Here is a 24,091-nt window from a genome sequence, read left to right as displayed (position 1 = left end):
AATGGTGGACAAAGCCAAAACAGTTTGGGTTGCTGATCTGTAGAAGAGACACACACACACACCCCTAAAGGTCTCTAGAAAACAGCAAGCAAACTAATTTTTAAGTTCCCCAGGGTGCAATAGCAGACAAGAGGTTGGCCTCACTCTGTTACCTGCCATGAGATCTTCAAGATGCCACTCGTTGTGCAGGAGGAATCTAAAATCAAGAGCCACAGCTAGGAGAGGAAGATAAGCATATGACTGACATTTAGACCTTCAAGATATGTTGAGCATACATGTCTGTATGCACATATGGCCAATTTAAGTACACTGAACTGGCTGACAGCTCTGGCTTCCGCTCATCCTCCTTCCTTAATTCAGTACAGCCCGTATACTGGAGAAGCCTGAGATCCAAACACCCCGGAGAGAGGGAGGTCTGCTCTCAGCCTCTCTGTTCAAGCCAGGTGAGACCGAAAGCCATGATACACGCTGCAGAATTCTGGGTGCAGAGACACCATTGTGTCTGAGGTGTGAGTGTGTCCCTGTTCCACAAAGTGGGCAGTTTGTCCTTGCATCCCCAGGCACCAAGAGCCCCACTGAGATAAAGGGACTTTGCCCGTGCCTGGAGAGAGAGGGACAGAACTCTTTAACAGCACATGACAGTGACTAGCCACAGCTTGTGCTCATTTCACACAGCTGAGGCTTTTTTAGAAAAAGATTAAGAGTGTCCAAACCCCAAACAATGTGAGGGCCTGCCTCAATACGCCTGGAAGATTATTCCAGCTGTTTGGAGCCAGGTACCTAAAAAAGCAAAGTTTGCCTCCCATAGTTAGTGGAGCTCCAGACACTTGGACATGAATAGCTTGGTTTAAGCAGAGGGCAGACTGGCAGATAGTGCTAGATAAAAGGATACAAAACAGCTCTGTAAATAAGAAATGAACAATTATAAACCTTTAAAATACCCTTCAGGAAACCCATGGCTGCTGTCTGCTGCTAGCTGCTGGATCTTTTGTTCCACTTACAGCTTTTCATCCTTTTATTTTCCTTTTTTTTCTTCTTATGAGGACAAGTCCTGGCTGCATATACAGCATAGCCTGCTCCAGCCGGGACTGGAGGCACGGGAAGCAGCGGTGCTGCTCTGGCTGCTGTTCTGCAGCCTCCTGAGCCAGGGGCAGGAACCCACGGGCACAGCGTGTTCCCTGCTGCCGGCGCTGCAAGCTTCAAAACATGTTTGTGTCGAGTCAGCAAGAACCGCCCACACTGGTCATGCCCTGCTCTCCCTCCCTTTCCAGGCTGCAGGAAGGAGCCGTGTCAAAGTCCAAGCCCACAGTTGAGTCGGTTCCAGGTGTTAGCTGCAGTTGTCTCCTGCCTGCCCAGAGTCACTTACCCAGCGTCTCACCAATGCACCCTGAAAGTGAGGGGAGACAGGGCTGCCTCCTCCCTGCCCCTCTCCTGCTCTGTGTCGGAAAGGGCAGCTCTCCCTGTGCTCAATGAGTTCCAGCAACTGGGCAGAACTCTGTGCCATCTGATACCAAACCCTTCCACACTCACAGCACGGCCAGGCAACAGCAGACAGTGTGTTCTGGTCAGCTGAAAAAGGAGTCCTTCTCTTTATCTCCCACAGACAGCAGGCACCCCCTGCCAAAGGCTGAAAGGGACACCAAGTGCACGGCTCAAGAACATCTCTGAGGTACAGAGGGGCTGTGTGGGGTGCAAGAGGGGACCTGGCAGCTGTAGCACAGCATGTCAAGTGCTCAGTGGAGTTTCAATCAGCTGGAAATTAAAGCAGGAGAGTGTTGGGATACAGAGACCTCCAGCATTCAGCTCTGTGCAGCTGTGTCAGGGTCTCTTGGATGCCTCCATCCAGCCGTGCTAATGCCACCTGTCTGCCTGGGATGGGGCTGTGCATGCATCTGTTTGCCCATTGTTAAAGTTCCCTGAAGAAAATGCTTGGGTTTGCCTTGACCTTGCAGTCCCTGCAGTGGCAAGCTGCTGTGCACAGAGGGGCTGCAGCCCACACTGGGGCTTGTGAGGCCTTGGTGCCAGGAACAGGCTTTGGCTGTGCCTGAGGGGGCAGAGCACACAGGAGCATTGTGAGTCCCTGTCTTCATAACAACACTGTCAGCTTCACGTACCACAAGTCATAGTTCACAGCCCTCAAAATGCAGATTCAAGTTGTTAAGAAAACAATGTTTAATCCTCACATTAAACACTAGATTTCTTATTTTGTTTTTCTAATTTGCTGTTGAACTTCACCTCCAAATGTGCATGGCAACTCTCCCAGGTTTATTGAGACACTCACTATTCACCATGTGAAAATCTACAATATCAGTTCTGATTCTAATGCCAGTTCTCCCCTTTCTCTGTTCTTCCCCCACACCATTTGGACAGACTGAGCTCCTACCTCTCCTCTGCACAGTTCCCTGCCACATCTGCCTGTTTCCATCTACCAGCCTGAACTGTCTTGGCCAGGGTAGGGTGCAGCCACTGCTCCAGCAGTGCAAAAAGAAGCTGCCAGAGATAAATGGCTTTGTGAACAGAGGCTTTGCTGATAGACTTCAGACCTTTAGAGCATCCTGGTGTCATTAGAAGCCAAGGTCACTGGTTGGTATTTCCTCCCATATCACTGGAGGATACAGAATTTGGTTTAATGAAAAACTGGCAGAATGAGGAGTCTCTGGCATGTTTCTGACTGCACAGTAGAAGCCTCCTACTATGCTGGCAGGTGAAATGTGTGAGCACAGCTCAACTCAGCAAGGCAAAGCCCACAGCCTGCCCCACAAAATCCATCCAACTTTTGGGTTTCATCCACCCACCATAGGCATGAGGGGGATTTCAGAAAAGATTTTGTTCCAGCAGACTGAGGAACGAGTAAGTTGCTGTGGGTAGGAAATCCAGATGTGGTGGAGGATGGCACAAACCTGCAGAACCACAGGGGTGTAGAGGGGCAGTGGCTCTGCTGCCCTTGTTAGAAAAGGGTGTAGTGAAAGAATTGCAGAGGGGATCAGGCCCTATATCCTGTGCCAGAGGCTATATAGCCAGGAAGGGGAAGAGAAGAAATCAGTGAAATTCTGTGGATTTATAGTGAAGGGAAGGACAGGGCTGTGGAAGAAATGGAGCCATATGACAAACTGAAGTCAGAATTTCCAGCAGGGTATAGTTCAGAGCTGCAGCTGCCACTCCAAGGTGTGCTCACCATGGATACAGGCTGACAGTGTGCCCTTGAGTTCAGGACAGCCATGCACCTTTCCCCAACAGGAACAGTGGCCTCTGTTGCCACTGGTTTTTTTGGGCCAGCTTTACTCTGCATGAATGTTAAAATGCCTACATTACTTTTTGCCATGCAGGCTTTGCCCTGACTGCAGTGATGTCCCGTTGCCTGCACTTTCCAGAATGCTGTGCGCTTGCAGCCAGCTCAGGCACTGCCCTTCAGCAATGCCTGGTTTTCACACTGTATGAACCAATGGCCATACATTAATAAGGCACACAATTCTGTCCCCTCTTTTATAGCATGTTATAAAGTAGACTTTCTGTGAGTATTCCTGCTCTTTTCTTCCTGCACTTTCCTCCTCAGACCTTAGCAGTCATTTATCCTTACTTCATACACAACTAGTAATTTTTGTTAAGTTACCAGGAGTAAGTAAAAATCCCTATCCTTGACCAGAGCTGTCTGGATTCAGCCTCCTTCCTTCCCACAAGCAGCCAGCAAGCTCATGGCTATACTGAGGCAGTGCAACTCCCCACTGACAGTTGCTATTGACATAAAATAATTCAGTGCTGATTGCAGTACCAGCAGCCTGAGCAGCCACATCAATTGCACAAAGCTTTTACAGCTTTAAGCTGTTACAAAGCTTAAGCATGGTCGACTCAGACATTAGGCAGAAGGCTGATACCAGCATCTCTAGTCAGCCCCAGCTTGAAAGAGCAGAACTGGATGTTTTTTCAGTGGTATAAAAATCTTCACATGCCCAATGTTTTAATTTAAAATGCCTTAATTGTAATTTAGCAGCACTCCATGGGGTGCCTCTGCAAGGTGAGGGGCAACACACAGCTGGTACATGTTAAAAAAGTTAACTGCGTATTAAAATCAAACAAATCATTGGAATGCATGATGTCCACTGTCACTCCCACGCTTTGTGTCCCATGAAGCTTCAGATGTATTTGGAGAAAGAGTCAGAAACAAATTTCTGAGCAGCCAACAGATTTTATCTGACACTTGCTGCATACAACAATCTTTTCTGACCCACTCATCTGCTGTGCCAGAGGTCCCTGCCTCTCTACAAAAGAGACTGAGGTCGATCTTTCCAGTGCTTTAATATAACTCCTGGGGAGGTTAAGGTGTCAGACACTAGCTAGGCTTTGGCATCTCTGCTAACAGCATGTTCTGCACTGTCATTTAGTAGAAAAGCAAACCCTAGGGATTACAGGGAAATTCTACTGGCATACCCCGAAAGTAAATGGAAATATTGCTCTGTCTGACCCATGTGTATCCTGAAGTGTTACAGAAAAAAAACCAGCAGCCCTTCAAGAGCCCTGTAAACCTTCCAGCACTAAAAACCTGGTGTGCCTCTTTGTCCTCTGAGAGTTTAATAAAGATATATAATAGCATAGACCACCCCAGACTGTTTCAATCTTCCCTTTCATCTCAAACACTGAACTCTTGTATGTTTAATTTAAAGGTATTTGTCCCATGAGCAAAATCTGCTGCCAGAAGCATTAGTGGTTTTTCAAAGAACGTTCCTTAAATATGAATGAGCTGAGCCCCTGTGATCACCCTAATTGATCCAGCAGTGCTTGCAGCTAAAAGTAAAGGTGCCACCTTTCATGGCAGACCAGACCTTTTCCCCTGCTGCCTAATATTTGTATTTCTGACATTTTACAAAAATAGTCAGTCTTGCTCAGTCTGGGAGATTTCTATAAATTCATGACCACAGCAGTTAACTTGATTCTGTCAAAACTGGTATACAGGCTGTAAGATATTGCCCAATAAAACAATGAGAAATTTTTCTTTAAAAGATGGTTAGTGGTTTTGAATAAATAAAATGTCATTGATGCCGGAACACTTACAGGCCTAATGCCATCAGGACAGGCAGCAGTGCTGGAGAGATAAACCATCCAGGCTCTTTTAGACTCCTTGTCCTAGTATCTAAAAGCTGACCAAGTATGAACAGACTTATAAAGATTTTGCAGGGAAATACAGTCCTGAACACTGTTAGACTTCACTTTCACCTACACACTCTCCACAGATAAATTATTGGAGTTTTGGGTAAAGCTGGACCCAGCAGCCATCAGGGGCTAAGTTTAAAATTATTGCAAGAGCACTTTACAAGGAGGATGCCCATATTTCCATGAACAGCTGCATGGGTCCCCAAACACATGCAGAGTGTCCCTATGGTCATAGAATGGGTAACTTCTTCTGTCCACAATGCGTGTGGCTTAAGAACATCTCTTTATATACAACTTCTCAAAACCACAAAGACCTGAAACCTAGAATCTAAAAAACCTAGAATCTCACTGTTATGCATTGAGAAGTCATTAAGGGAGCTCTGGGAAAGGGCTGCCAATGGAAATGGGAAAGGATCGTGCATTCTTTGCACCCATTTGTGCTTTAAATATTCTGATAGGCCATGGAATGGAGTGGAAATGTTTCAAACATGTCTACATCTCTACTAAGAAGCCAAAAGGAAAAAAGCAATTTATTTCACAGAGGACACCAAACAACCCTGAAAACAATTTTCTGTCATTTTAGGCCATGACTGTGCTCAAACTTGTGGTGTAGAGGTCTCTCTTCCAGGTGGAGTCATCCAATCTGATGAGGCTTTGAAAATACAAAAGCACAATCAGGAATTATATGACGGTATGAAATTTCAAGACATCTCACAGAATCACAGAATTGCAGAATCACAGAATCTGCTGAGTTGGAAGGGACCCACAAGGATCATTGAGTCCAACTCCTGTCCTTTCATTGGACCATTTCAAAGAGCCACAACAAGAGCCTGAGGGCATTGTCCAAACACTTCTTGAACTCTGTGAGTCTTGCTGCTGTGATCACTTCCCTGGGGAGCCTGTTCCAGTGCCCAAACACCCTCTGGGGCAAGAACATTTTTCTAATATCCAGCTTAAATCTCCCTGACACTTCAGGCCATTCCCTTGGGTCCTGTCACTGGTAACCACAGAAGAGAGATCCTTCCTTTGTGCCTCCTTTGTGCATCCCATGGATTTAATAAATGATGATCTTATTATCAGGTACTCCCACACCTCACATGATCAACTCCATCCAGTGTGTGGGAATAGAGTACAGTAACAGAGGAAAATAGTGCTAGTACTACAAATAGTAAGGTTTTCTTACTCTTGGTCTAACTTCAACAACAAAAGCAATTAAAGTGCATCAATCAGGTCTTTTTTCTGTGATAGTGATGTTCTCTAGTGTTTTTAACAGCTTGCAAATTCCTATGACTATAATCAGGCTGATCCCACTGTGCTCCCTGTCAGATACCACAATGGCTATAATCTGGCACCTGCTTGGTACAAAGCTTGGAAGTGAGCCTGGGTGCCCACAGAATAAAAATTAAGTGTGTTCGCTGCAGAGGGAGAGGATCAGAGGGAATTTAGGAACACTGGTGACAGCCTTTATTCTTCCCTCTCAGCAAGAGAGTCCTGGCTACGACAGGTCAGCAAACACTGCTATTGTTCTGCCTTAAACCTCCCTTTGCCAGATGCAGAATTTCAGAAGGAGCCAGTGTGGGGATGTTTCCAATAATATCATCTATCTCCATCTGTCTCTTCTGGACTGCCCAGCTTGTCCCATTGTCAGACTGTTCAGAAAGCAACAAATATTTCTTGACTTGACCAGCTGGCAAATCTTCTTCCTCATGCCTGACTTAGAGATGCATCACCTAGAGAAGCAGTGGGTTTAGATAACCTATGCTTTTTCATCTTTCCAAATTCACTATTTTCCTGCAGTGCAGAATCCAGTGGATCCCATTGATCAGGACATGTCTCAATCTGATTTTTCTATAGAAAACCTGTCTCAGATGCTGATTATTCTCCCCAGTAAATTACTGTAGTATCTCTGATAGAGACATCTCTGCAGCTGTATGAAAATCTCTCATTGGCTTAGTGAATTACAGGGACCTATTTTACAACTTTATTCACATAAGAAAACATTTACTCATGGTCTGTGTTCACTTTGAAATTCCTTATTGGAATGGGAAACTGTTAAATAGCAATCTTCATTGCTGTCTGGTTAAACATAAACAGACCCATGAAATGGATTCTTGTACACAGTGTACAAGCTTTAATTGATGAAAACGGAGAGGAGAGGAGAGGAGAGGAGAGGAGAGGAGAGGAGAGGAGAGGAGAGGAGAGGAGAGGAGAGGAGAGGAGAGGAGAGGAGAGGAGAGGAGAGGAGAGGAGAGGAGAGGAGAGGAGAGGAGAGGAGAGGAGAGGAGAGGAGAGAGGAGAGGAGAGAGGAGAGGAGAGGAGAGGAGAGAGGAGAGGAGAGAGGAGAGGGAAGTGATTTGTAACACTAAAAAATCTGCGCGTTTCTTAAAATGCTGTTGTTGCCACTGTGTGAGACACAGAGACACTTGAACAGCTTGGCTGCTCTGGTTTGTCTAGGAAGAGCCTAGTGTGCTCTGGGCTGTCTTGCAAAGAGATAACAAAAATGATTGAGACTGACAGCTTCACAGTCAGAGAAGCAATGAGAAATCAGGAGTTACCGGCTCTCAGTGTGGGCCTGGCTTACCTCTCTTTTCAGAAAGCCCAGAATTGTCAGAATACAAAAAAAAAAAAAAGTGGAACAGCCAGATGGGTTGCATCAAACTAAAAAAGGGAAGAAAATGAGGGTTTACCTGTAGGTCAGGTCACACACTTGTGCTTGCTGTGGGATACTTGCTGTGTGAAGTGCCACTGCTCTGCATTTCGTCCTCCTGGACTGGAGAAAGTAGCTTGCTCAAGTAAAGGAAACCAGTGCTAGCAGGTCCAAAAGCACAGGAACTGCAAATCAGGGGGCCTGGCAGGTCTGTAACAGCACAGGCAACACATCTTATCTGGGAAACACCTTTTGGTTAATGTGGGATTCCTCTCACCTGCACCCAGCTGCCAAAAATGAGGTGAATAGTACATGCTAGCAGGCTAGGTTCATTTTATAGTCAATTAAGAGAAGGGTGTTATGTGTCCCCGATCACATCTAACATCATTCTGAGAGATATTAGGGATGGGTACAAGTACAGCTATGCAGGTTTTGGGGGGAAGCTTTTTTTACCTGCCTTTCTTAACACCAGGATATTAATTTATCATTGGTCACAGTGAGAGCAGAAACACAGACAGTATTTGCTCAAAGCTACCCAGTAACAACATACAAAAATTTCAGGGCTGCATGTTTCTACTTGTTTACATACTGTGGTTGATAAAGGAAAAAAAAATCTTGCAATTAAAAAATTATCATTATGACAAAGCTTTATAAGAATCAGACAGGTAGTGAAGAGTGAGCTCACACTGAATTGAGAGTCAGTGCACAGGAAAACACAGAAACTACTGAAGGCCTTTCTGTGGTCACAAACCAAAGCTGTTTGCCTATTTCATTCTGGGAAGGCATTTCTGTGACTTATTTTTTGACTGTATCCTTTCTTTTACTCCCAAAATGACAGCTGCAGAAAGCCATAGTGAAACAATACCAAAGGTTGCTCAGATTTAATCTAATGCTTTCTAGCAGGCAGCGGTAGAAGCGCTGCAGGAAGCAGCAGCATTGTTTAAGCTAGGCTGAACAGAGCAGTGTGTGTCCTGGGTGAGTTTGGAGCAGGGGCTTTTCCAGCTCTGCCTCCCCAGTGCAAACTGCAGCTGTGGTTTCTCAATGCAGGGAAAGAGAGCAGCTCCAGGAGAGCCAGTGAATGCCAGCCCAGCCTGGCCAGCCATTGGACACACACTCAGGGCTGTGTCGGGATTGTGCCTGGAGCTCTGGCACCCCACAGAGGCTCCTGGATCCGGGAAGGGGATGCCGGTGCCTGCCCCGTGGTGCCTCAGTAGATGATTCCCTCTGGCTCCAGCAGCAAGTACTTCTTCATGGACACGGGGATGGAGAGCAAGGGCACTTGTCGATGGCACCTTCCCGACAGCGTTGCCCGAATAGCACACCTGCACAGGTGCATCAGGGACCGTGGGGAATTGCTGCACACAGCGAACAAAGAGTCATAGAAATCCTGGTGCCGCTGTAAAATAAACCAAAAGTCTGTTTTAGGGCAACCGGAATATTTGGAGTGAGGATTTTTGAATTAAAGGGACAGCTATGTCAAAGCATGTCATTTGTCCCACAGTTTTGCCTTCTGACCACATATTTTCCTCTTTAATTTCTTATTTTTCATTTAAATTCTCCTTTGCATTTGCAGCTAACTCATCCTGTTCACAGAAATCTGACCCATGCAACAGAACCTAGAGTTACATAGTCATACCCATGTAATGTGGCCCTTTAAAAATATTTGCTGAATTAAAAGAAATATAAATATACATATTGAAAAATCTGAAAAAACACCAATCACAACCAGAATCTTTTCACTAGCTGAGTACAGGGACAGCTGAGCTCCTGCTGTACCATTGACAGGGGGTGCTCCAAAGAGTAACATTGCAATTAAAATATCAAAAATATGTATTTTTTCAGTGAGTGATACGCTTTTGTCAAATGAGAGATTGTAAGTGGGGAAGTCCCCATCCTCTGAGATGTTATTATCTTTCAAAAGTGAATAACAATAATAATTACCTCTTTCTAATGATTTGACGTGGTTATGCAAATAATAAGCCTGGATTTTACTCAGTTATAACCCTTGGAGAGCTTACCTCCAAGACATCCTCAGGTATGGCTGCTTTCCACTTATATGTCGATTTGATGTGTTCATAGGAGTTGACAACGACCTCCACAGCCCTGGGGTGGGAGTGGCAGGCTTGCAGCACCTGCAGGCAGGATGAGGAGATCATGAGCAGCCCCAGGAAGGCAGGGCTGGCCGGGGTGCCCAGCAGCAGCCTGGGACAGACACAGCCTGACAACTGTGACAGGACATGCAGAGGACACAAGGCCCCTCCACACCCCTCTGGTAAGCACAGCAAGAAGCCCCAGGCTCATCCCCAGTTTAAGACCATATAGAAATGCTGGCTTAGATCTCCACAGATGTCTAGATGGGGTGGGCTTTATCACCCAAATCTAGAGTTAGCTTGTTCATAGCTTGATTGAGTGACTCAACACAAGGCAAAGCCATGCACAAAAATTCTTGCTTCAGCACATGCAGCTCAGGAACAGAAAAAATATTATATGAATAAAAAATGCATTATTAGAGAAAAATTTAAAATATGACCAGAAGAAGGGACAGTTCAGAAGTAAGGCTTTCAAGCCACACAAGGACCGTGACACAACTGTTCTGCCCAGTAATTTTAGCTCAACAGGAAAAATACCCAGTCTATTGTCACTCATATGCAGAGAATAACACTGCATTAACCCAATTTTGTCTCATGCACTCGCCAGGCTTCACAAAAAAACCCTGCAGACCATTCCTATGGGATGAATATCCTACATTTTTACAGAAGGGCAAATGATGGTTTGGAAGAGAGACACTTCATGCAAAAAAATAAGATGGAGGAAGAAGAGACTTCAGACCCTGCTCTCAAATACCCTCTAGGAGACTAAGCATTGTCCTGCTACACGCAGGGCCTGGTCATCCTGGACTCAAGAGGGCAGAATCAAAATTTTGGCATTTTATTCAAAGGCTTCTGGTTGTTTGGCTTGTTAAAACTTTACATATATGGTCAGAGAACTGCAAACTTTTGCTTAGGGTGCTGGATGAGAGAGAATAAGTCCTGACTTCAGCAAGCTTACTTAGTTGTCTGATATAACAACACTCTTAGGTACTGCTGTTAGTGTCTTGGGCTTTGCAGGTGTTTAAAAATTTTCCAGGAGGGATCCTGCAATACTTTTTTGGTGTTTTTGTCATCAGCTTTGAACCCTTAATTCTCACATTTCCTGGGAATAATCCAAAGCTTAATTGGGATGCATTTCATTTTGAATAGATTTTTAAATGTCAGATGTGACAAACTGAATCAAGTGAATTATCTCTAATCTTTGGTGGAGACCATGAAATGCGCATTTCATAAAACTCAGTTAAACCTGTATGAAGCCAGGTTTGACAAATGGATGTGGGTTCTCTGAAATGAGAAAGTGAATCTGAAAGCCAGGTTTGACAAAGGGATGTGGCTTCTCTGAAATGAGAAAATGAATCTGCTCTGAAAAATTAGGCTTCAACCCAGCATTTAGATTTTGGCATTTCAGGTTGGTTAAGAGCAAAAATTAGGTCTGTGTCTGGTTTCTGGTACAAGCAACTGTAATTTCACTTCAGTTACATGGTTACATGATACCACTCTTACAGTAGGGCATCTCACAATGTTTTGGGCATTCTGGGCCCAGACTGACAGGACTCCAGCAAATCCAGATTGTTTGGATCTCTCATCCCATTCCTGCTCAAGACACCACCCCTCTCCAAGCCCCTGCTGTACGAAGACATGCTTAACCTTGTGGAATTGCAGAGGGTATATCCTAGCTGCCCCATGGTTCAGTAGCAGCTGGTAGCAGATGTCTGGCTGAGCAGCTGGCCGCACAGATGTCACTTTTATGATATACTGTAAGGGAGCACAGCCATTGACATCCATGATGTTTGCTTCTGCTCCTGCCTCCAGCAGCATGTGCACCAGGACGTGATCACAGTTCCAGGCAGCTTTGTGGAGCGGGGATTTGAAATCCTCATCACGAGCATTCACTTCAGCTTTGTAGTCTAGGAGCATCCGGCAGATGAGGTGGTGGTCCTGGCTGTATATCTGATCCTTGTAGTGAAGGGCCCAGTAGGCTGCACAGGCCAGGGGAGTCTCCATGTAGGCATTGAGAGCATCCACCTCTGCTCCCTGCTCCACGTAAAAGGCCACGAGCTCTGGGACACCCAAACGTGCAGCGACGTGCAGAGGAGTCTCCTCGTCCTTGTTGTTTGTTCTTATGTTCACATTTGCCCCTGCCAAAGAAAGATGATGGGGGAATATGAAGGCAATGAAACACTTGTTTGGTGTTCTCTCTGTATGGGCCCTTCTTCCCAAGGAAAAGCTCGGGGTGGACTACTGGTGTGAAAGACACGTGTAAATGCAAATAGCATTGATCCTGCATTGGTTCAGTCTCCAGGAAAACTCTTAGAAACTTAAGGTTCTTGGATCCAGCTTCTATGCTGGCCCCAAGCAAGACCTTATCTGAATATTCTATTTCAGAGCAGCATGCAAGCCCAAATTTCGTGTAAAATGCTTTTTCCTATATAAATTGAGAACTGGTGAAGGAAGGAGATCATTACCCCTACTCTGAACAGCTCTGCTCTGTACCCTGAAAACACTCCCTGCAGCACCTCGTTGACGCCAGCCTGGATGAAAGGACATTTTAGGACAGATCCGTGGATGATCTTACAGAGCCCATGGCAGGGCCGGATCCCGTTCCCGAAGCGCTGTCTCAGCTGGAGCAGCAGCACCATCTGCCGAGCGGAGCCGGGAGCGGGGCAGGGCAGGGACAGACGCTGCCTCCGGGCTGGAAACCCCCGTGCTAATGCTGCCGAGCCGTGCTCAGTGCTGGTCGTGTCCGGGGTCCCCGAGGCGGCGTCGGCAATCCGAGTTTGGAGGTGGCGACCAAACGTAGGGTCAGCGCTGATTGCTGATCCCCCCGCCCCAGCCAGAACTGCGATGGCCTGGATGGGTGCCAAGGGACACCACCGAGTGAGACGGCAGGTGAAAGATGCACCTTGGAAACTTCGGGGCAGGGATATTGACTGGCACCCTGGCTTCAGCTCTTGGGGGTGCTGCTGTGAATGTGCACCCCTGACAGGGTTTGCTCCAGACCTTCCCCACTCTATTTGGAGTGTCAGCATTCAGCTCACACGGAAATCAGAGTTTAAAGTGTGCTTTGGGTGGAAGCGTGGCTTTTAAAGTGCTATTATGCTGTTGATGGGTGGGTGGAGAAAGCCTGCAGAATACATCCTTTCACTTGCATTCATCCTCTGCTGCGTTTCATAAGAGTACATTTGACTTTTGAGCTTTTCTATGCAAGCAAATTCAACTCCTGCTGTCAGGACTGTTTGCTTTGGGCAGGATACAACTGGCAGCGTTTATTTTCCTTTCTACCAAACAAAATAATATGTATCTTTCCAGAAGAAGAAAAGCAATGTTGTTATTCATTTATGACTGCAGATTGCCTTGCCCACAAAGCATGGACTTTGCACTTGGCTCTGCATCTCAGGAAAAGCTTTCTATAATAACACATGTAACAAAACCAACCCAAAATCATTTGTATTGCCATGGCACAGTCTGATAAACAGGGGAGTCTCTCTGTAACTAAGGACTTGAACTCTATTTCTTTTACTCTGTCCTTTGTCACTGCCCTTCTGTTCAGGAAATAGTGTGTGATAAATATATTTATGGAAGAATTACATCTATTCATACCCTCATTTGTTGCAGATGACCAGAAGCATAACGTACTTTACTATGGGAAAACAAAAATCTTATATAATACCCTTTTCCCCCTCCAGGCATGAGTTTGGCTGCATTCATGACAAATGAAAAGATGGTACAAAAAACTGCATCCAGTTTTTCAAGGCGAGATCTCAAAAACCAAGCGGTTTGAAAAATTTTACTCAGGTCCAGGAAATTTGATAAAGAAAGGAAATGAGGGCTGTCCTTTCATATGAAAGTAGCTCAAAAGTAAACCTAGGTGAAAAAGATGGAAAAATCCCCCAAGAGATACAGAAACTCCCTGATTCAGAGGAGCTCTGCTGCTGATGGACTGATTGGGCAGTGGACTGGAGACACTGAAATGGGAAACAATCTTGGAGTAGGGACCAGTGGCCAGGGAAAGGGAAAGATGGATGAGGTGAGGAAACAGAATAGGAGAAACTTCCTCTGATCAAAGAGGTGAAGACAAGGAGCCTGAGATGAAGACGTGAGACACCTGTGGATGGAAGGGATAAATGCACATCTGCTTTGAGAAATTGCCTCCTAAGAGAAAGCCCAGCCCATGCCCACCCCTTTTGGCCATGCCAGGAGAGGCACTCCAGAGCTTTCCCTTACCTCTGCAGAGCAGCTGCTGGGCACAGGGCATGGAGGTGCGTGTGGTGCAGAGGTGCAGGGGCGCCTGCCCGCTCATTGAGAAGCAGTTCAGCTTGGCCCCGTGGCTGCAGAGGATCTTGAGACACTCAACATTTGCCATCTCACAGGCGATGTGGATGGCAGCTTTCCCATTGGGCCGGCAGTTGATTGTAGCTTTGTGGTTGAGGAGGACCACAACACTCTCCAGGTGGCCATACATGACAGCTATGTGAAGCCCAGTTGCCCAGGAGATTTTTAATTTGTAGCTGGGAAGCCAGTACCCTGTACAAAGTGAGAATGTGTTACCAGCCTTGGCAAAGACTTTTCTTAGGACTATCCACCTATTGAGAATAATTGAAGGGGAAGAAAGGGTTGGAGTTTAAATGTAATTTACTGTAATTTCACCAGCATAGTACACACAAAGTTCTCTCAAGAACTTCATTTTCATTAAGCACTGTTACTGTGTGTGCTGAATAGCCTGCCTTTTGTAGAGATAATTCCTGTGTAGATGAACTCTGAAAGAAGCTATTAGACTTTTTTGTGACTGGTATAGGTTAAACAAATCAATGAAAAAAAAAAGCTTAGATGGTTTGAAACACCAACAGCTAAAAAACATGGGGGAAGTGGGGTCTCCAGCCTGGCAATAGCTGAACAAAGGTGGCATTGGAATGACAGCATTTATTTAGGACAGTGACTCAGCAGACAGCTCGTCCTACTGTTTCTGTGTGGGAGATGGCAGGATCTTGCATGTCAGCATCTGGATTCAGGCCTCCAGGGATGCATTGCACATAGATGACCCCTGGCAATACACCCCAAATACTGCCCTGAGGAGCACAGAGAGAGGAGATTGGATGTTGATAGAAATTAGGCTGCAGAGCCAAATAGAAGCAGTGACACTTCAGCGTGAAATTTGGCTGCAAAATATCTGTATTTTTTCTCAGAAAATTTTACAGTGGTTTTTTTTTTTATTTTTTTTATTTACAAACAGGTGTAAGGCCAAACAACACAAGAATACTTGTTCCCAAATTAGGACTATGTGCTTAATGAGTGTAAGATACAGATACAGTTTCAGAAGTGATTACTATAATCACTTAAGAAAAGTAAAGCATCATAATAATGTGCAGAAGGGCAAGAGAAGTCTAATTTTTTTAATATATATACAATGCCTTCCTCTTAGCTAGAATGTGATTATAAAATTCTTTGGGTTTGATTTATCTATTTCTCCTTGGACAACTGCCTGGATGAAATATGTTATCATGTAAAAAAACCCAGAAAAATATTAGAGATGTAAAGTGAGTTCAAATTAATTCAAATCTTCTATTTTAGTCTCTGGTTTTATGCAATTTCTCAACACTAATGTCATATGTATACAGTTTTTACAGTATTCATGAGGTACAAGCAGGAAGGAAACAAATTGCTGGTGGCAAGGAGAAATGGATTAAAGTTTTTCTTCCCTCCTAGATAAATTACAAGTATATTTTCAAAGAGGGGCAAGAAACTGCAGACCGTGTCAGCTACTCTAGGACCAAATTGTTGGGACTGCCAAGCCCAGTCCTGAAGGATCCCACACTGTGAAAGGCAAGAGCAGCAGCCCTGAGGCCCCGGGTGCCTGGGCAGGGTGACAGCCTCCTCTGGGGACACTGACCCTGCTGACTGTGCAGGTCACACTGCCATCCTCCTCTTCACACCCCCCCAAGCCAGGCACAGGGAAGGTGGGCTCTATCCCAAAGTCTCTGCATGGAGCAGAGCAAGATTCTTAAATCCCCTCCCTGTCCAGCTGCATGTGCAGTGTTCCCCCTTGCTACTGGTGACCTGTGATACACTGTGGGCTTATCCCACAGAGGGCTGGGCCTTTCATTTATGGCCTCACACAGGCCATAAATTGTACATTAACAGCAGGAAAGTGATACTTAGAAGACAAGTTATCACATTTAATAGCCACAATTTTCCTGCCTGAGTACACAATGTATTTCTGTGCTGCTTGCAGGTGAGCTGTGCTCAGACATCCCCAGGGAGCCTCTGCCATGTCCTCTGCCCAAACCTTCTGAGATCTCTGAGCTCAGAGGGACAGGGACGGACACTGAGCAGGAAGCAGATGTGGCCTCCATGGGAGACCTCATTCAGCTTCCCTGTTTCTGTGGCTAGTAACATAAAGAAGCTGTGCTGCAAGCAAGATCAGCATCTTTGAAAGCTCTCAGCCTCTTTGGAGGAGAGGAAGAAAAGTCACTCTGACACCCATGACATCTCTTTTCCATTTCATCACTAAGGACTATGGCAAAGATCAGACTGCCAGAATGGTGGGGTGGTGAATTTTTCTCCCCTCTTCATCCTTGAGGAAATCCCCCTTGCATATCAGTTATCTATTCAGAACAAAAGTAAAATTTACATAAGGGTTTTGATAGAAGTTCTTCCTGCCTTTCAGACAAAGTGAATACAATACTGTGATTTAGGCCATAAGGGTGCATTTTCCTCTCTCTCTACTTTTTGGAAAACAAAGAGGATTCTTCAAAAGAGACCAGTTACTGATTGCAGTCAAATGATCTGTGATTAAAAATCTGTACATTAATCCTGTAGTCTCAAACCACAACCAGATAGCATTTTAGTCTACTGAGGACAGACTAAGATCTATTTTAAGATAAATTCAGCACACTGTGGCTTAGTTCATACACTGTTCCTAAGGGAAGTACATCATGACTGTACCATCCTTGCCCTTAAAAAATCAAAAGAGCAGGAAAAAATCATTAAATAAGGGGTAAACACAGAAAAAGAGAAGAGATGAGATAGTTCCTTCTCTTTGCCACAGAAGAGAAAGTGCATTTGCTGTTCTGCTGCTGCTACTGGAGCTGTTTATCTCCACATATGATTAACTTCTGGCAGAGACTGACCATTACTGCTTCTAAATACACAAGAAGAGTCTGTTAGCAAGTAGGTCATGAAGAATGTTGATTTTAGCAAAGAGCAAACTTGGTTTATTGCTTTAAGTTGTAAGGTTTTGGAAGCTTTTTCAGTGTCTGGCTGGGAAATGGTTTGGGTTTTCTACACTCCAGAACAGATGTTGTGTTGATTGTTCTAGTTGTTTATTCCAGATTATTTTTTCTGTTTTGATAAACTACCACATCCTCACTTTCTGTCATTTGGAAAAATAAACCTTCTCCCATCCAGCAACATCCAAGATCCACAGGATTTCCTTAGTTCCCTTCAGCTAGGGAGAATCCACTTTACTTCCATTGAAAATGGAAGACAGGGGATATTTTATGTTTCTAAAAAGTCTGTACGTGTGAATGGGTTCATGCAAGAAATGCACACACCCCATTCATACACCTGCATGTGTCCATTCAGGGCTTTGCACCTGAGTTCTCTGAGAGGAAATGGCAAAGGGCTCCTGTTTCTGGAGTGTCCTGCAGCTGCAGCAGGGAGGTCAGCCTGGCTCTGGGCTGCCCCTCTCCAGCCCACACGGCTGAGAAGCTCCCCTGCTGCAGTGGCCCTGACCATGTGAGCCTGCTGGGACGCTCCTGCCTGTGGATCCGCTTGTGCTGCAGCTTCAGAAGAGATAAAACGCCAGAGTTCCTTGAAAATCACTCATACCCCTCTGCTTCCTGTCTGGGGAATGCTGCCACATTTACCTTGTTTGTAGGATGCCAGAATCAGGTTTTCATCTTCCACTTCAAACACTGTGTCCACGTCTATTTTCTTTTGGCTCAAGAGCTCTTCCAGTGTTTCATAGTCATTGGACTTCAGGGCTTCAAGAAAAGCTTTTTTCACCAACTTTGCAGCTGCAGCTCGAGTCATTTTCCCCTTTGTGCTCTCTCCCTCTTTGTATGTCTCCTCCAAATCCATTTCCAAGCAGGTCTGTTTGTGCTGTGAAGAGGGGCACGCTGAGGTGCCTAGAGCACAGTTGCATGCTGAAGTTTCTGAAGACCAGAAGGTAATTTTATCACTCAGTCATGCTGATCTGCCTGTTCTATTTATATGAGGAGCATTTCGGGCGTCGAAATGCCGCTCTTGGATATCACCACGCTCTTTTGATGAAAGTGAGGACAGACACACCAGCAATCAAAACAAATTAAGAGTTACCTCCATGGGCTTCATACATTAAGCTTTATTAACCACTGATTACCTTCTGGTGCTGCCCATACACTTATATTAAAAGAACTAGTCCTGGGTGTTGTTCCTCTGCTGGAGAAGCACCCACACTTCCTTTCAGACTGGCCGTGGCTGATTTATTGGCTGCAATGGGATGAGATGCTCTGCCCACAGATGCCTTTTAACTAGTGCAGTTCAGGAAAAAAACAACCCTAAAAAATCTCCAGGGCACTCTTCATGTGGGAGGCAACCCACTCTTCTCCAGGACAGCATTCAGCTTGCTGGTGCTGAGCTCAGGGGCAACAAGCAGGGCTCCTTGGAAGGAGAAATGCTGGGACAAGGGGGCTGCAGGGCTGTACAGCCACATTGTGGGGTGGGGGATCTCACACACTGCAGGGGGTTTGTGTGAGAATTAATCACAGGAGGCTGCTTGGGTGCATAGGCTCTTCTCCTTCCCCTGCTCGCCCTTCATCTAAATTCAGAACTTCTCTCTCACAAGCCCATCACCCACTAAACACTGCCCCCTCCCTGCTTTTTCCTGCAGTCTTTGCCAGCCCCATCCCTGTACTGGCAGCTGTTAGAGGATGAGGACCCACATGTAGCTAGCATGTGCTGCTGCCATGCATCACTTAGAAGTGGTCACACCTGCACCCACTGGGGCTGCTGGATGACACCACAGCTAGAAGGACACTGCTTACCCTTGATTTAAATTGCCCAGCAAAGCAGACACCACCACAACTGCCATTATAAAGAAATGTTTCTCCTTCCTGTGAGTTTGGCTGCCAAGTGGGCAGATGGAGAGGCATGAGCAGGGTGACAGGGGAGGTCAGAGCAGCCTCTCTGCTTGAAGGGTTTCCAGAGATTCCTCAGGCAGCCCCATCAGCACCTGCAGGACCCCTGCCCATGGCACTGCTCACCAACTCTCTCCTACAGCCTGTGCTCAGCAAAGGTGGTACCAGACAGCAGCTCATATTTGTGAGCTCCTTCTACCCATGCACTTCTGAATGAAAAATACTTTACAAAAACAAAATTTCCCAAGGTAATGTACATTGTCATAGACACAAGGGGAAGGAAAATGGCTTCCTCTGGTGCTAGAGGTCCCAGGCAGCTCACTTGTGTCTTTTGAGGCTTAAGAGCAGAGTCAGTATTGGACTCTTCATACCTTCACATTCCCTCCCACAGAACCACCTCCTGCCTACTTTGTTACTGTCAGCAGTGGATGACTTCAGGCTTTAAAAAAGTGTTGGTGCTTCCCTGGTATGAGGAGAGGAACAGGATGTGAACCCCAGATCTTACAGGCTTCTTGTTACCTGCAACTTTATTTTTAAATCACTATATTCCTGTAACATTGTGGATGCACAAAGCACTGCTATGTGGCTGCAATCAATTGTCCACCTCAGCTACACTTCTGATTTGGAGTTGATTAGCTTTTTATCTCCCATCTTTCATAAATGGTGTTATATGACAGGAGAATATTCAGTCTGGCTGAAAGATTTGTGTTGGGACATCTCTGTGCCTCTCTGCTGCTCAAAGGTTGACATCCACAAGCATGTTGCTGTAACAGATTCCTGCACATCTGCTGATCCACCGTGCTTGCTCTTGGTTGATAAGCCAGATGAAGTAATTTGTGCTGGCTTGGCCCACAGTGAAAGAGAAAGCTGATTAAAATTACCTTACATTTGTCGTGGTCGAAGAGAATGTGAGGAAGGAACAGCACTTCAGACCAGATTAGAACTTGCTCCCCTTCATCAATTTGTGTGGCCCTGCCCTCTCACATAAATTTTTCTTATCATTATGTTTAAAAGAGAGAAAGGAAGCAATTATAGATATGTATATTGCCTATATAGATGCCTACATGGCCTTAGTATTTTCCTGTAAGCAGTGTTTGGGTCTAATCTTGAAAAAAACCTACTCCTATGTATGGTTTCACACAAGAATAAGGAAATGTTTCTATGTTTTGAATTGACAAACAAAAAGATAGTCTTTTTAAAGAATGAAATAAATATTTTTATTAATTTGCCTGAAGTATAGTCAAAGCATATATAATGTTTTGAATATATATGAATACATAAATAGTGTAAGACATGGGAGGAACAAAAGGAACCAGCTTTTACTATACATCTGTATTTTTGTTGCCTGTATGATTTCCTGCAGGCTTCTCCCTCGCCGTACCACAAGGTGGCAGTTTGATTTTGAAAGTCAACACGGATGCCATCCAATCCCCAGGTCTGCCAAATATTCTGAACATTACGCTGTGAAACAAAAGCTCGTCCTTTGGTTAATATAAATGGCAGTTACAGTATTTACAATATTTGTAAGTTAGACTCGACGCCACTGTCATGGGTGCTGTGCATTCACATACTGTATCCAGTAAAAAAACCATGGTTCCCACATTTAGGATCAGTTGTCTAAATTACAGAGCTAATGAGAAGGGACTCTTTTTCCAGGGAGACAGATCCTGCCCCCAAGCCTCCCTTGTGCTCCGTGCAGTGCCACACAGCACAGGACAAACCACAGGCACACAGACATCTGCACCTCGGGGGACAGGCTGCATCTGCCCCTCAGAAGAGGCTATAGCAGGTCATAAGAAGCAGGTGTGAAGGTTACACAGCAAACAAGAGAAGGGCAGACAACATCTTGAGGTGCACTCTGCTTCCCACTTGAGGTGATGGGACCACTGTGCCCGGCTTTAGCTGGGCTGCTGGGGACCCTCTCCATCAGCATTATCACAGGCTTATTCTAAAGCCCACTGAAGTCAAGGGAAGCATTTCCACTGCTTTCAGAGGGTCATGTCCTTTATTAGGTTGGGCACAAAGCAGCTGAGCTGAGCAGGGGACAGCTGGCTGGAGGTGAGTGCTTGAGCACACTGGGGTGGTGTTATGAGGAGGATGATGGGTGGCACAGGGGTATGAATGAAAGTCAGAGCTGGGACTGCTCATTGGAAGACAAAGACAGGCATAAGCAGAGAGTGAGAAAAGGCATACTCTGGCAGACTGTGCAGAGTGTGATTCCTGAGGAGCCAGCACCCCTTCCTTGGCACTTGCTGATATGTAGCAGCAATCTATTGGCAGACACGTAACTCACAGCAATGCTGGGAACAGCTTGAATGGAATTTGGAGGTGAAACCAAACATCCTGAACTCTATGCTGGGGCAGGCAGGAAGCCAGCAGAATGAGAAATGCTCCCAAAGCAAGGTGGTGATGCAGGCAGAGCCATGGGGCTGCTCCAAGTTGCGATAATGAACACCGTGGCAATCCCCAGCCAGCCTGCTCTGGAGCAGCCCTGCTCCTGTGGCAGCACCCTGGGCATGCAGAGAGCAGGTCCAGAGTCACCCACACGGGGGTGTCACAAAGTTTGTCCCTCCCCAGCTCCAGAGGGACTGCCCTGCAGCAGTGTCCTGCCAGGGAGGCTGGTGCCCAGCTAAGCAGGGCTGCTCCAGCAGCAGCCCTGTGAGGCAGCCTGCTCTGCTCTGGGGCCTTGCATGCTAAGGAGGGAAATGTGCTGAATGCCACATCTGTGGGCCTAAAGCAAAATCAGATCCTTGTGTTAGTCCCACACTTTGATCTCTTCTGAACACCCCCTGCTTGTAGAAATACTGTAGCAGCAGTGATCACAGCCCCTCACTTTGCCCTGGCCTTTACCTTGTGTATCCCTTGTGCTGCCGAGTGTATCCCTTGTTTCTTGTCTTCTTTCCAAGACTTTTTTTACATGGGAAGAGGCACAAGAACATTTCTGAAGCAAGGATAAGTGCAGGGAGGGGATGTAGTCACCCACTTGCGCCACCACCTTTCTCAAGGTAAAACACGTTTCCTCGGTAGGCACAGGAAAGCAAATAAAACTATTCAAAGTCAGACACAAGCCAGAGTGAGATTGTTTTGAGGATTATGTGACTCTTGCAGCATCCCAGTGCTCATCTCAAATGAGAAAATATTTTTCCTCCTGAGCCCAAACATCAGTCTCTACAGCATAAATATCTGAGTCTTGAGTTTGTCACATTGTCTCCTGCAACAGTCTGTGGAAACATTTGTAGGGTGCAATTTCACCTATCCCTTTCCAAACTGGATTAAGCACAGCTCTCTTATTCATTTTGCACATTTTTTTGCTAATATTAATATTGATTTTTTTTCCCCACTGCTGCAGATCTTTCTGCCAGCCTTAGCCATCATTGTATTTTATCTGATTTTCTTTTTCCAAAACTTCTGAGTCTGAAGATTACATAAATCATCCCCATGCTTCTTGCTTTATTTCTTATTACGAAAAAAGCTCTTTGGCTCTGCCAGGTGCAAACTGTCTTCTCCAGGTGCTCAGCTGTAAATCATCTTTTGAGAAAAATCATCTCTTTAAATTCATCCCTGTGACTGGTTAACCTGAGACCTTCTTGGTATCATTGGTTTTTAGTTCTCCACTTGTTTTTTGTTATATTATTTCACTTTTGTTCTCATTTGTAAGGGATAGAAACAGTCAGATACTGAAAGGCATTTTGACATAAACTTCCCAAGTCAGTGAAGTACAGCTTCTAGGAACTGGGAACCTATGCTCTTAGGAGAGTTGGGCTTTGTTTCCAGTAAAGCAAGAGTAATTTAGAAATATGGAGCAAGTGACATGCTTAAGCCTTAATGTACACATATGTTACAAAATCAAAAGTTGATGGAAACAATCCAGAATTTTATTCTCATGGAGGTTCTTGTATTCATGGTGAAATCTTAGCCCATCCTTCCATGGATTTGGTTTTGGCTTTTATGCCTGCTCTTTGCATCTTCAGCTCCAGGGATCCATTTTCCTTTATTCCTGCACATTGTTCTAGTTCCTGCTATCAGTGTATTTATTAGCATGTTCAGAAGCTCAGGGTTGGATTAGCTATTGATATTGATGTGTTAGCTGTTAAATTTAGAGTATTTTACATTAAAGAATAGTCCTTCAAAAATTACTACTAAGATAATTATTAGTTTATTGTCCTATAAAAAGTATGTACAAAATGCATTTGTTCTACAAAACCATTGAAATAAATACCATAGATACCAATTCAGAATGCTTGAAGGTTCTCTTTGATTCAAAGGGCATGAGTGTTGTAAACACGAAGCATGTACACAGAATTTAAAATCAAGTGGACAATATTTCTAAGACATGGAGAAAAAAAGTCTTGCCTGTCTATGTTTAGTGGAAAATTCTCCTCATGTTTTTTGCAGTTTGATGTCTCAGTGTGTATGTAAAACAGTAGGTAGGACTTTGCAACCAAACTTAGATATGAATGTGAATCTTCACCTCTTCTTTCCTCCTGATGCAGTGAGGCATGGACTATGGTTTCAACGAAGCCTTGGGAAAGCAATTCTTTACAGACAAGTATTCCTTCAGGGCCAAAAGAATTCATTGCCCAGAGAAAGTGCCTTGCAGGCAGCTGCATCTTCCCTTCCCACTCTGATGTGGGGCTGCTGCTGCTTGGCCGGGCTCCCTGCTGGGGCTGAGCGTGGCAGCAGCTGGCTGAAGATGGGAGATTATCATCAGGCTCTTCCAACAACTTCTGCCTCGCCTGTCAAAGTGAGACTTGTGAGAGCTGAGATGGTGTTTATGAGATGGTTCCTATATATGAAATTATTCCTTTGATATTAAATATCTATTGAATAAAGTGACGGGAGTTTTAGGACAGGCAAAGAGCCAAAGTGTGAAAGGATCTCCAGTTCTGAAACTGCTCTATAATGCCAGTCTTCTTGGATCAAAATGCTGATATATGAAAATAGAAACACTTCCAGCAGAAGCAGTACTGGTGTTTAAACAGACACCGAAGAGCCAGCTCTTTGCTGGCCTGGGAATCGAGCTGTTCTTGCTCAGAAGGACTGAATCTGAAGCAGTGCCGAAATAAAGCATAAGGAGGAATCTGCCGGAAGGG

At 45.2% G+C, this 24,091-nt stretch overlaps 1 protein-coding gene across 1 annotated transcript; it reads right to left on the bottom strand.

The window, feature by feature from the left end:
- Positions 1–8,423: 8,423 nt before the first annotated feature.
- ASB4 (ankyrin repeat and SOCS box containing 4) lies at positions 8,424–18,038 on the bottom strand. The gene is made up of 5 exons (XM_063151681.1): positions 17,748–18,038; positions 14,107–14,406; positions 11,530–12,020; positions 9,811–9,924; positions 8,424–9,188 (listed from the first exon to the last, which is right to left on the bottom strand). The coding sequence occupies exons 1-5, from the start codon at positions 17,959–17,961 to the stop codon at positions 9,000–9,002; spliced, it is 1,308 nt and encodes a 435-aa protein (XP_063007751.1). The 5' UTR covers positions 17,962–18,038; the 3' UTR covers positions 8,424–8,999.
- Between the last annotated feature and the right edge of the window lie 6,053 nt (positions 18,039–24,091).

Source organism: Melospiza melodia, chromosome 1 (genome assembly GCF_035770615.1).
Source record: "Melospiza melodia melodia isolate bMelMel2 chromosome 1, bMelMel2.pri, whole genome shotgun sequence".
Lineage (NCBI taxonomy): Eukaryota > Metazoa > Chordata > Aves > Passeriformes > Passerellidae > Melospiza > Melospiza melodia.
Note: the sequence above shows the minus strand (reverse complement) of the source record. Positions and strands in the feature narration are given on the sequence as shown.

What these genes read in the sequence shown, in the direction of transcription:
- ASB4 (XM_063151681.1), bottom strand. Translation starts at nt 17,961, where the DNA reads ATGGATTTGGAGGAGACATACAAAGAGGGAGAGAGCACAAAGGGGAAA. An exon ending in CCAGCAGCTGCTCTGCAGAG is followed by an intron (nt 12,021 to 14,106) that starts GTAAGGGAAAGC and finishes TTTCTTTGGCAG; the next exon opens with GGGCAAATGTGAACATAAGA. An exon ending in ACCCTCTGCAATTCCACAAG is followed by an intron (nt 9,925 to 11,529) that starts GTTAAGCATGTC and finishes TCCTGCCTGCAG; the next exon opens with GTGCTGCAAGCCTGCCACTC.